Below are 13,224 nucleotides of genomic sequence, written 5' to 3'. Positions count from 1 at the left end.
TTCTTTTCCCTTTTTCTTCGGTTTGCATATACACGTGGAGTCGAATACACTTTTCTTTTCTTTTTCGATTTTCCACTCGCTATTTCTAATATGAGATTTTATATTCAAAGTAAATTCGAATTTGAGAACTCTAATTATGTGAATTTAAAGAGGAAACAACATAAATTTACATTAGTTTATCTAGTAAGTATGTTTGGGTATAAATTTTAAAATATTCATATATAAAAAGATAAAAATAAGTCATAGATATATTTTATTCAATAATAACTGAATTGACGAATCAAAATAATATTAGTAGAAGCAAAACATTAGTCAACATTAATTTTTTCATGAACATCTAAATCAATAAAGGTGCACTTGGCTTAGGTGGGTTTTCATTATCGTTAATTGTGTTAATATTGATTATTATTTTTTTATCGTAATTTCATAATAATTCAATGTATCTGATTTAGATACACGTAACAATTTTGAAGTGTCTATTTTCAACTAAAATGTCACTATCTTTATGAGTGATAACTATAGAAAAAGACCCTGCAATTTAGAATTTTTGGGTGAGTCCAAATCAAATGAAGGTTGATGTGTAGATTATAATTGTGTCGAATAATAGTTCTTTTGATTATAATTTTTTTAATAATGAAAATATTTTAAAAGAACTGAAACAACGAACCTTCAAAAAAAAAATCTTGATATTGATATATAACTCTTTGAAAATTAAAAAAATAACTATTGAAAACTTTATTAAATTAGATATGTGACATAAAAAAATGGATGAAATCAATTACAACACTTCAAAATTTTAATGTGGACTGCTTCATGAAATGTAATGATATTCATTAACAAGAGGAACCATGTGATAAAAAGAGATATATTTGGAGGGGATTTGAATTACGAGACGCAATTGATATATGAGCTCTAATTTTTGATATTTTAAATGGGATGTATCTTAATTGAATCTGGTGTAAAATTATAAAATAATTAGTAAAATTATTCACGCGAAGCGCTGAAATTTAACATCACGAAATTTATAAAATAATACTTAAAAACTATCGGTCATTAAAACTAAAACACCATATTATTTTACATACAAGATTACGTTGTAACGAACATTAATAATGTAAAGGAAAATGAAAATTATAACATCTTATCATTTATCATTAATAACATAAGCATAAATTTATGACTGTAAAAAGAATACATGATCTGTAATATAAGCAATGGTGTCAGTGAGCCACTCAACATGAACAAAATACACGAATATTTAATTGTGCAAAAGAAGGGAAAAAAGAAGAAGAATAAGAAGCTTATAATTTTGTTGTTTTAAAGTGAGAGGAAATCCCTCTATTTATAGACAACAAAGGATAGTGTGAACAAATTTTTGTTGTGCCTTATCGAAAAGGTCAAAACTATTTGAAAAAGTTACAACCCTTCGGAAATGTTGAGAATATGAAAGTTGTTAGTAACTAACCTAGAGATTAATTAGTTCAGTAAATTACTATTAGCTATTAGACAGTTAGTTAGTAGTAGATTCCTTTCAAGTATTGAGTCGGTTAGTTGTACGTGTATAAATAGATGATCACGTTGTATATGTGTAGTTAGCTTTGATCAATAATACTGGAGTCTTCTTTCTCTCCAGAACCTTCTCTCTCACTCTATACTTTGTTTCAATATCCAGTTTACTGTTTTAACATGGTATCAGAGCCATTAATGGCTATCGAAGCTCCATTGATCGGTGTTCAGTGATATCAATTTCATTTCTTGTTTTTTCGATTCATTTTTCAGAAATTTTCTCCGTTGTTTTTTCCTGGTTAAATCTCATCTCACATTCATCAATGGCGATTGGAAGTTCATCCTCAGACACCAATGGAGACGATATAAATGGATCTGGACATGTTAACACTCCACGATCCACTTCGAGTTTCGACTCTTTTGATCCATTTTTTCTGCAGAATTCTGATGTTCCAGGCGTGAATTTGGCTCACTGTGTTCTCACTGGAATGGAAAATTACACACTCTGGAGTAAATCGATGCGTATTGCCTTGCTAGGAAAGAACAAAATTGGTTTTGTTGATGGCACTTGCAAGAAGGATATGTATGAAAGTCAGATGGCACATCAATGAGAGCGTGTGAATGCAATTGTGTTGTCTTGGATCATAAGTGTTGTGTCAAAGGATCTGGTAAATGGAATTGTGTATTCTTCAAATGCCCACAAGGTTTGGGCAGATCTCAAAGAGCGATTTGATAAGGTGAATGCCACGAAGATCTATCACATCCACAGAGGGATCGCAACATTGACTCAAGGTACATCGATTATTTCTGTCTATTTTTCGCGATTGAGTGAGCTTTGGGAGGAGTATGAATCCCTAGTTCCACCTCCCTCATGCTCACGTGATAAGTCTCGTGAGTTCATCAACAATCTGGAGCAACAAAAACTCATGCAATTTCTAGGTGGACTGAATGAAAATTACAATCAATCGAGAAGTCAAATTTTGATGATGCCATCCATTCCTTCAGTGAATAAAGCCTATTCTCTGATTATTCATGAGGAGAGTCAGCGTGCACATTTGAATGCGGTTGCACAAAGCTCTCACTCTAGACCATACTATGAGGAAGGTGAATTATCTGCTTTTGCTGCAGTTGCTATGTCACGATATGCTCCTAACTCCAAACAAAAATCTATTGTGACTTCTCGTTATGAGGAAGGTGAATCCTCAAATTCTGCTGCTGCTACAAATGACATCTACTCAAGGACTAACAATAATATGATAGTGAAGAAGAATTTCAATCTTCAATGTGAATTCTGTCATCTTAAAGGTCATACTAGAGATAAATGTTATAAGTTGATTGGTTATCCCCCTGATTTCAAATTCACCAGGAATAAGGATAGAGAGGATAATGATTTCAGAGGAGGAAATTTCAACAGAGGACAAAATGGATATAGTGGATACAAGACTGGTGGTTATAGTGCTCACAATACTCATCACAAAGGTTCACACAGTCATCAAGTTAATGCACCTCAATCAAAAGAACAAGGTTTCACAGCTGAGCAGTTTCAGAAGCTCCTCACATTGATTGGCAAACAAGACTCACCTGAAAATGTAGCTAACATGGCAGGTACTATCAATTGTTTTTTAGCTGATTTTAAGACTAACTTCTGAATTGTTGATACAGGAGCATCAAATCAGATGGTTTCCTCCATAGACTTAATGTCATCTAGTACTACTCTTTCACCTTCTCCTCATAACCAAGTTCATTTACCAAATGGTGATATAGCTCAAATCACTCATAAAGGGACTTGTCAACTAGACAAGGACCAACTTCTCAAAGACGTTCTGCATATACCTTTATTCAAATACAACATACTATTAGTATCCCAGCTCACTAAAGACTTACATTGTTTTGCTTGTTTTTACCCTGATTTCTTTCTTTTTCAGGATCTTTACACTGGCAAGGTGAAGGGGATTGGTAAGGTCAAGGATGGACTCTACATTCTTTCCACCAAATCACCATCACCAGCCACTAATTCCAGCTTACAAAGTATTTCTACTTGTCATTCTACTCATTCCAATGTTGTCAAAAGTTCTATATGGCATCAAAGGCTTGGTCATGCCCCAATCCCAATACTCACTCAAATTCCAGACATCAAGCACACTTTAGATAGAACTCAAATCTGTAATTGTCCAATTTGTCCTATTTCTAAGCAAACTAGACTTTCTTTTCCTATTCATTAAACAATTTCTAGTCAGCCTTTTCAATTAGTGCATATGGATGTATGGGGTCCCTATAAACATGACACTTACAATGAAAATAAATACTTTCTTACTCTTGTTGATGATTTCAGTCGCATGACTTGAGTTTTCTTGTTGAAATACAAAAGTGATTGTTTGCTTCACTTGAAAGTGTTTATTCATCTGATACAAAATCAATTCAACACCACTATTAAGATCATGAGATCAGACAATGGTCTTGAATTCATTAATTCTCAATGCATATCTTTTTTTCAATCTCTTGGTATTCTCCACCAACGAACTTGTGTTTACACCCCACAACAAAATGGGGTGGCTGAGAGAAAACATAGACACCTACTAGAGGTAGCCCGAGTTTTATGATTCCAAGGTTTTATTCCACTTAAATTCTGGGGTGATTGCATACTTGCTGCAACTTACATTATAAATAGGCTACCATCTAGTGTTCTTCATGGTACTTCACCCTATGAAAAGCTTCACAATACACCTCCTTCACTAGCTCACATGAGGACTCTAGGATGCTTATGCTATGCAACTGATCCCCATCCTCATGACAAATTTTCACCCAGGGCTATACCTGTTGTCTTCATGGGTTATTCTCCTACTCATAAGAGATATAGACTTTATGATCTTCAATCCCATACTTTTTTTGTTAGTAGGGATGTTCGTTTTCGGGAACACATTTTCCCCTTCAAACAAACTCCTGCATCTTTTTCTGATTCCTCTTCCCTTAGTTTTCCTCTTCCATCATATCTTCTTGATCCAGATTCCACAACTCCACCTGCTAGTTCAGACCTTATCTCCCAACCTCTATCTGTTCCATTGGTATCCCCTCAACCATTACTTTCTCTATCTCCAGTTTCGCAGGCTCTTACTCTTGTCAATTCTTCCCCTGCTTCACCTCCATCTCACAAAAGACCATCCAGGGCCACTAAACCTCCTATTTAGCTATCTGATTATGTTCATTCCCTACCTTCTACAAGACCCCATGCTCATTCCATTCATCATGTTATCCAATACTCTCATCTTAGCCCTGCATACAAAGCTTTTCTTTCCAAATTTTCTACTATCATTGAACATACCTCTTATTCTGAAGCCATATTGGATGATAGATGGGTTCATGCTATGAAACAAGAGATTGATGCTCTTGTGATTAACAATACATGGGAGGTTGTTGATTTACCAGTTGGAAAGAAACCCATATGTTGTAAATGGGTCTATAAGATCAAATATAATGTTGATGGGTCCATTGAAAGGTTCAAAGCTCGCCTGGTGGCTAAAGGTTATACTCAGCAAGAAGATGTTGATTTTCATGACACTTTTTCCCTTGTAGCTAAAATGGTCACTGTCAGATGTGCTATTTCCTTGGCTGCAATGCATAACTGGCCTGTTTTCAAATGGATGTCTTCAATGCTTTTCTACAAGGTGATCTTCATGAGGAAGTTTTTATGGTACTGCCTCCAGGTTTTGGTGGGGAGACATCTAAGGTTTGCAGATTGAAGAAATCATTATACGGACTTAAGCAAGCATCTAGGCAATGGAATATAAAGCTCACTACTGCATTAATCAACTTTGGATTTCAACAAAGTAAGCATAACTATTCCTTGTTCACAAAAGCAGTAGAGCAGAAGTTTGTAATGATACTCATTTATGTCGATAATTTGCTGATTACTGGAAATGATCTACAACTTATCAAGGAGTCACAGAACATTTTGCAACAAAACTTCAAAATCAAAGATTTGAGGGAACTGAGATACTTTCTAGGCATAGAGTTTTTGAGGTCCAGCAAAGAAATATTGATGACACAAAGGAAGTACATATTAGAGTTGATCTCAGAATGGGGTCTAGCAGGAGCAAAGCCTGCCATAACACCCCTGGAACAACATATGAAGTTTACTACATCTGACTATGACAAACACCTAAGGAAGCAGGATGATGATGACTCAGATGATCCACAACTGGTGGACAAAAATGCTTATTAGAGATTAGTAGGAAAACTTCTTTACCTAGCAGTCACTAGACCAGACATTTCATATGCAGTGCAGACTCTTAAGTCAGTTCATGCATGATCCGAAACAATCTCATCTAGAAGGAGCACTTCATGTAGTGAGATATCTAAGGGAAGACCTGGTTTGGGCATTCTATTAAGTAGTGAAAAAGACAATACACTTAGAGGTTTTTGTGACTCTGATTGGGCATCATGTGCAGTGACAAGAAAATCAGTAACAGGTTATTGTATGAAGTTGGGAAGTTCTCTGATTTCTTGGAGATCAAAGAAGCAAGAAACTGTATCAAGGAGTACTGCTGAAGCAGAATACAAAAGCATGGCATCTGCGGTAGTTGAAATCATTTGGCTTGTGGGATTATTGAATGAAATGAACATGAAAGTGAGAGTACCAGTAGAGTTGTTTTGTGACAACAAAGATGCCATTCAAATTGCTGGGAATCCTATATTTCATGAAAGGACTAAACACATAGAAATAGATTGTCACTTTGTAAGTGAAAAGATACAGAAGGGACTGATCAAGACACTGCATATCCCTGAAACTGATCAAGAAGCTGATATTTTGACTAAGGCTTTGGGAGGTCAACAACATAATTACATATTAGACAAGTTGAGGTTAATAGATGTATTTCAACCCTCAACTTGAGGGGGAGTGTTGAGAATATGAAAGTTGTTAGTAACTAACTTAGAGATTAATTAGTTCAGTAAATTACTATTAGCTATTAGACAGTTAGTTAGTAGTAAATTCCTTTCAAGTATTGAGTCGGTTAGTTGTACGTGTATAAATAGATGATCACGTTGTATATGTGTAGTTAGCTTTGATCAATAATACTGGATTCTTCTTTCTCTCCAGAACCTTCTCTCTCACTCTATACTTTGTTTCAATATCTAATTTACTGTTTTAACAGGAAAGATCATAACTTTTCATAAAAGTTGCACTCTTCATTGAAGTCACAACTTTTCATGCAAAAGAAGACTAGTTTTGAAAATAAATAAATTAAAAGGGAATCTTGGTTTGTGGTGGCGCCACATAGGCAGACCTAAGTTCTCTTTTATATATATATAATATATGATATGTTAATATATAATTATTTTAAAATACAGAATGAATTAATATACTATATAATAAGAATATTTATCTAATTAAATACATAATTTTCTCTTATATTAACGAAAACGATAATATAAAGCATTTTCTCTTAAATAATTGCAAACGAAAAACCCTGAGCCTCCTTGTCGACAAAAATCCCATCACTGAATCTCTCTACCGGTTCTTGTCCATTTCTGCAAATTTGGCGAATTGAGTTCTTAAATCTACTTCTAAGCTTACCCTTTTCTTGAATAGGGGTGAAAAAGAGGATCTTGGATTGTAAGCTCCATCATTCATTAACTGGTAAACAATTTAACTATCACAAGCAGTATGTTATGGTGATTTCTCTGATTTTACTCTAAATTTTGTTTCCAAGTATTGAATATATTAGTTTTAGGATTTTGGGTTTTCAGTTTAGCTCTGATGCGTATGTAAGTTTTTGTGCCATATTGTTATTTGTTGTGTTAGTGGTTGCTACTTGTTATTCTGTGAATGAAAGGACTTGGTTTGCTGCACTTGAGCGGAGCGGAGGGTCTTTCGAAAAACGGTGGTAGAGTAAGGTGTGCTACACCCTGCCTCCCCACAAATCCCACTTGTGAGATTACACTGAATGAATATGATGTTGTTGGTTTGGGTTGTGAAAAAAAAGGTGTCTTTCTCAGGTGAATGACTGTTGCTTTAATGTAAATAGTTGATATGGTCGAGTTGAAGTATGCAACACTGACGCAATGTCATATGCCATTACATTTTATAGATTCATTAGAAGTGAGAAAACTCCCAAGGAAGGGCCTGCATACACTCTACCCTTCCCAGACCTCACTCGTGGGATTACACCGGGTATATTGTTGTTGGTTTGGATTGTGAAAAGATGTGTCTTTTTCAAGTGAATGACTGATGCTTTAATCTGAATAGTTGATATGGTCTAGTTGAGGTATGCAACACTTTTGCAATGTCGTATGCCATTCCATTTTATTGATTCATTAGAAGTGAGAAAATGAAACTAGTGAAAGAGTGGGGATGGTTTATCTTTACATGAAAAACGGGGTATGTTCAAGATTCTGTCCTATTTTGGATAAATGAGTTTTAAAAGGTGATTGTCCCGCGAATTAAATAAAAAATGTTGATTGTGCAGGTGTAAACTGAAAAATATAGTTATATGGGTGAAAAGTGTTGTGTTAGGCCAAATTCTGGGGCCTAAAGTAGAGGCTTGAGCTGACCGTGCTTATTTCTCATGTCTGTATGAGAGTTGGGATGGAGTATAATTTCTTTTTTTCTCTACCCTAACAGCTGCATATAATCTTCAGGTGGAATTTGAGTCACGGATCCTGCAGTCTTGTTAACTTGGATGAAAGCTATTTGGCACAAGAAATGCAGTCTCTGTTCTTCATCTAGGTTATTTTCATCTTCAGTTCAATGGATTTCTCCTCTGCATTACCAGGGAAGGAATTCCCTGAGGCCAGATGCTCCTATCAAGAGAGACGGCACTTCAGAACAATTGCCAAGAAAACGCAAGTATATATCTCATGAATCTGCAGTCAATTTGATAAAACAAGAGAGGGATGCACGACGTGCCCTGGAGATCTTTAACAAGGTTTCTGATCAGAAGGGTTTCAATCACAATAACTCCACCTATGCTGTTCTTCTCCATAGACTTGCTGTTTGCAAGAAATTCGAAACAGTTGATGCTATTATTCATCAGATGAAATATGAAACTTGCAAGTTTCATGAAGGCGTATTTACTAATCTCATGAAGCATTACTCCAAATCCTCTCTCCACGAAAAGGTTCTAGAGATGTTCAATGCAATCTTGCCTATTGTTCGGGAAAAGCCTTCCCTCAATGCCATTAGCACATGTCTGAATCTGCTTATTGAAGCAAAACAGATTGAACTGGCGAAGGAATTTCTCTTAAACGTGCAGAAGCATCTAGATTTGAAGCCCAATACCTGCATTTTCAATATCCTGGTCAAGTATCACTGCCGAAAAGGGGATGTTGAAGCTGCATTTGTAGTAGTGGAAGAGATGAGGAAGTCCAGAGTTTCTCATCCTAACTTGATTACTTACAGCACCCTCATGGATGGCTTATGCCGCTGTGGAAGGCTTCAAGATGCACTTGACCTTTTTGAGAAAATGCTTGCTAAGGATCAGATTCCGCCAGATGCATTGACTTACAATATCTTAATAAATGCATTTTGTCGGGCAGGAAAGGTGGATAGAGCTAGGAACATAATAGGATTCATGAGGAAAAATGGATGTCAGCCAAATATAGTTAATTACACAGCTTTGATGAATGGATTTTGTAAGGAAGGAAGAGTTGGAGATGCCAAGGAGGTATTTCACGAGATGAAGGGAGTAGGCCTAAAACCTGATGTAGTAGGATATACAACATTAATAAATTCCTTCTGTAGGGCTGGTAAAGTTGACAAAGGCATTGAGTTGCTAGAAGAAATGAAAGATAAAGGGTGCAAAGCTGATGATGTGACAATAAAAATCATACTCGGGGGATTGTGCAGAGCCTCCAGATCAAGTGAAGCTTTCGATATGCTTGAGAGGTTACCTTATGATGGTGTCCATCTAAGTAAGGAAAGTTACAGGATCGTGTTAAATTTCTTGTGTAAAGAAGGTGAGCTAGAAAAGGCGATGGACTTGTTGGGTTTGATGTTGGCTAGACGATTTGTGCCCCATTTTGCTACGTCAAATGAATTGATAGTTCAACTATGTGAGGCTGGAAAGGCAGCTGATGCAGCTTTGGCATTGTTTGGGCTGTTAGAGATGTCGTTTAAGCCAGAGCCTCGGACATGGAGTATGTTGATAGATGTTATATGCAGGGAAAGAAAGTTGTTGCCTGCATTTCAATTACTTGATGAGTTGGTTCTGCATTAGTTACTACTCACATGTGTTGTGATTTTAGGCACTTTGTATTCTTCTTCAGTGACTTTTTTTATAAAGAAGATAGTTGAATATGCCAATTTCGGCGTCATTAGGTTGCAAGCAGACATCAACATATGCTCATTTGAATGAGCTGAGGAGCTATGCAATAACTCATTTCAACTAACACATAGTTCTTATTGTATTCAATTAATAACGCGTAGACCATAACTAAAATAGTTCACAATCTTTATATCCGACTGCTGAAGAAATGGTTGATAGAGAGCTCAACAAAAAACCTTGATAAAGTAAAGATTCAACAATAATTTGATAGAAAATGTGTGCATAACCACAACCGCATTTCATTCTCAACCATGATTTAAGATAACATAAAAATCCATGGATATTCTCCAAAAAAATCTACGAGAACGAGAGCCACCAGTTCTTCAGTCGATACAACTCCCAAAAAGAGAAGAGGATAGAATAGAAACAAGGTTTCTTATAAACAGTCCTCTAAAATGAGGTTTGTGACTAGGGCAGTGTTATCGGCTTCTCTATACATGTGCAAAAGATAGTACAATAGCCTAATTGATATCAACTACAGATCCAGCTTTTGTGCATTCCAACTCCTTTAATATGTGGTGGTGCCAGTAGGATCGCAAGATATACTACAATGGGAAGGTGTGTCTTGGCTTTACCATATTGAGTGCTTCATACCAAGACCGTTACACGTTAGAATAAGACCCTTGTAGCGATTAAGGTATTCCTGCAATCAAACGTCAGAGCAGTGTTAACAATGAAGACATAGTTAAGTACCTACACTAAACAGGAAGAAAAATTTGGGAGGAAACTTACGACGATATTGTAATCATAGGCTCGTAGCATCCCTTTCTTGTCATATTCTTGTCGTTTCACAGGATCACTCAAAACTGTTTTGACACAATTAGAAAGTTAAAATATTGGGAATGGATTCACACAAAACTGTTGGTGAACATGTCACTATGGTCTGCATTATCACATTGTCCGACAAGGCAGCTTATATACAACTGTTGTCAAGTGTCAAACCACTTGTCCAATGCGTAAAATTTTTGGATAACTTTATATATGCCATTGGTGTTTCAATCATAAAGCTTGGGTTCCTATTGTTAAACCCCCTACCCTCCAGAAATTTTATTTACCTTGGGATGTCAATGATGTCAAGGAGGATAACTTTCCAAAAGTAAGGAGGACTTTAAGTGACACCTATATAATTCAAATTTAGGTTCCGAATTTAAAGAAAGTATTACTACAACTTTTAAGCTTCTGGATACCGGCATCAAGCTTAAAATTACTCTCTTTCTCCCATTCACCCACATACCATAGTAGATAGTATTACCACCACTGTCACAAGAAAGTTCTGAGGAACTAGTATCCTTGCACACTCCACTTAAGAATACATACTTCACACAGGAATTATTGCATCTGTTCATCTCCTCAAGTTGTGTGTAGACTCTCTCAGATTACGCAACTACAAGCTCTAAAGCATCAGTCTATTTATCTTGTTATATCGCTAACTTCTTACAAGCAGTTAGATCATAAATTGTTTTAAATTGGATTGTTTCTTTCCCACGATATGCAAGAAAATAGGCAGCTCAAAAAATAAAGACACCTCTTACAAACATACCCAAACAGTTTATACCAGTCCTAACTTGGAAAATTAGCTTGCATTAAATTTTTCATTGACTATTAACTAGAAAGACCATGACGAGGGTCCTCTTCGGATATATTCTGAGTTTGTCTAACAAACAATAATTGAAGTCTCATTTAGTGAACTTGTAATTCCTAGATCAGTTGGTCAACACAGAAAGCATAGCCAAGTCCCAGCTAAAATGAGGAGGTTAAAATACATTGACATCTACCCTAAAAACAGGCAACCCTCGGAATATTGAATGACAGAATTCCTAATTCAAATTGAAATGTACAATGATTTGGGACATAATGTCTCGATACCGACTGTACAATGGATGGGCTAGCAGCGATCTTGCCTGAATCTAGAATGGGAAATAAGTGTTTGATTTTCAAGTTACTCAATCAATCATGTTACTTGCAGTAGACATAGGCTATTAAACAAACTCACTCCAAGAAAACCCAGATATGAACTAAATATTGACTGATTGCAGGTTGAAAACTCTGTATAAATCAACTTTGATTTGTAAAAGGCTTAGAAAATAGCCTTAAGAATCAAATAAATGATTACAGCTATGAAAAAGAACCAACCTTGGTACGCCTCGTTTATTTCCTGAAACTTTGAGGTAGCACTATCCTGATCTTTTTGCTTATCCGGATGCCATTTCTGTCCGCAGAACAAAAATTATAAAACAATGCTCGAACTAAGAAAATGAGATATACACACCTCATAGATCAGATACAATGACATGTATGACACTCACAAAGGTGGAAAAATCATAAATCAGGTATAAAGGAATTGGTTTAACATGGATAGAATGAAAACTAACCAATGCAAGACGGATAAAATTGGACCGAATGACCTCCTCCGTGGCATCATAATCCACTTCCAGTATTCTATAGTAATCCTACATTCAAGAAATGCAAAACCACAAGTCAAGACTGCAACTTTACACAACATTCCAGCAAATAAACCCAAAATTCCCTTCCAGTATCCCAAAATAATCCTACACACACATTTGAGAAACATAAAAACCCAAACTTGACACAAATTTCTATAACAAAACCCACAACAAGAATCCTATAATAATCCTACAAAAAACACAAATAGTCAAGAAATGCAAACCTCACCAATCAAAAATCCAAACTTGACAACTAATTTCTAAAATGAAACCAAAACCCACAACCAGAATCCTAAATAGTCAAGAAATGCAAACCCCACCAACCAAAAACCCAAACTTGACACAAATTTCTAAAATAAAACCAAAACCCACAACCAGAATCCTATAATCCTCCTAGACATAACAAAAAAAGTCAAGAAATACAAACCCAACCAATCAAAAACCCAAACTTGACATAAATTTCTAAAACAAAACCAAAACCCACAACCAGAATCCTAGAATAATCCTACATATAACACAAACAATCAAGAAATGCAAACTCCACCAATCAAAAACCCAAACTTGACAACAAATTTCTAAAACAAAACCAAAATCCACCACCACTATCCTGTAATAATCCTACACACAACACAAACAGTCAAGAAATGCAAACCCCACCAATCAAAATACAAACTTTACACAAATTTCAACAAAGAAAAACCAAAATCCTTAGATAAAGTACCTTGGGTTTAGACAACACTGACAAGAAATCAAATTTAAGATAAGAATCATCTTCTTCTTCTTGCTGCTGCTGTTCTTCCTCGTATTCTTGTCCAAATTCATTGCCCCACTCGTCCCACATCATCTTTTCTTTTCAAAAATAGTTTCAGCACTGGAAAAATAAGAAACCCACAAAGGATTTATGTGGGTCTTTTTACCAGAGCCAACAGAAAAAAAAGATTTTGTTGGGAAAA

At 35.7% G+C, this 13,224-nt stretch overlaps 2 protein-coding genes across 3 annotated transcripts; one reads left to right on the top strand and one right to left on the bottom strand.

Annotated features, from left to right (window-relative positions):
• Nucleotides 1-6,961: 6,961 nt before the first annotated feature.
• Nucleotides 6,962-9,816, top strand: LOC102586522 (pentatricopeptide repeat-containing protein At5g18475). Of its 2 annotated transcripts, none has more exons than XM_006338023.2 (2): nucleotides 6,962-7,141; nucleotides 8,143-9,816. In XM_006338023.2, exon 2 carries the CDS (start codon nucleotides 8,184-8,186, stop codon nucleotides 9,717-9,719), a length of 1,536 nt encoding a protein of 511 aa, XP_006338085.1. In that variant the 5' UTR covers nucleotides 6,962-7,141; nucleotides 8,143-8,183; the 3' UTR covers nucleotides 9,720-9,816. The 2 variants fall into 2 exon arrangements, with proteins under 2 accessions (XP_006338085.1, XP_015167983.1); XM_015312497.1 differs by having other exon boundaries at nucleotides 8,126-9,816.
• Nucleotides 9,817-10,034: 218 nt separating this feature from the next.
• Nucleotides 10,035-13,224, bottom strand: LOC102586191 (chaperone protein DnaJ). Its single transcript, XM_006338022.2, has 5 exons — nucleotides 12,993-13,224; nucleotides 12,200-12,277; nucleotides 11,961-12,036; nucleotides 10,560-10,633; nucleotides 10,035-10,470 (listed from the first exon to the last, which is right to left on the bottom strand). Exons 1-5 carry the CDS (start codon nucleotides 13,113-13,115, stop codon nucleotides 10,399-10,401), a joined length of 423 nt encoding a protein of 140 aa, XP_006338084.1. The 5' UTR covers nucleotides 13,116-13,224; the 3' UTR covers nucleotides 10,035-10,398.

The sequence above is a fragment of the Solanum tuberosum genome, unplaced genomic scaffold (genome assembly GCF_000226075.1).
Source record: "Solanum tuberosum cultivar DM 1-3 516 R44 unplaced genomic scaffold, SolTub_3.0 scf00002, whole genome shotgun sequence".
Lineage (NCBI taxonomy): Eukaryota > Viridiplantae > Streptophyta > Magnoliopsida > Solanales > Solanaceae > Solanum > Solanum tuberosum.
This window is presented reverse-complemented; position numbering and strand designations above follow the sequence as displayed.

Excerpts from the sequence above, each read along its gene's own strand:
- LOC102586522 (XM_006338023.2), top strand. The coding sequence starts at position 8,184 with ATGAAAGCTATTTGGCACAAGAAATGCAGTCTCTGTTCTTCATCTAGG.
- LOC102586191 (XM_006338022.2), bottom strand. The coding sequence starts at position 13,115 with ATGATGTGGGACGAGTGGGGCAATGAATTTGGACAAGAATACGAGGAA. Across the intron at positions 10,634-11,960 it reads AATAAACGAGGCGTACCAAG|TTTTGAGTGATCCTGTGAAA; the intron begins GTTGGTTCTTTT and ends GTGTCAAAACAG. Across the intron at positions 10,471-10,559 it reads CCTATGATTACAATATCGTC|GAATACCTTAATCGCTACAA; the intron begins GTAAGTTTCCTC and ends GTTTGATTGCAG.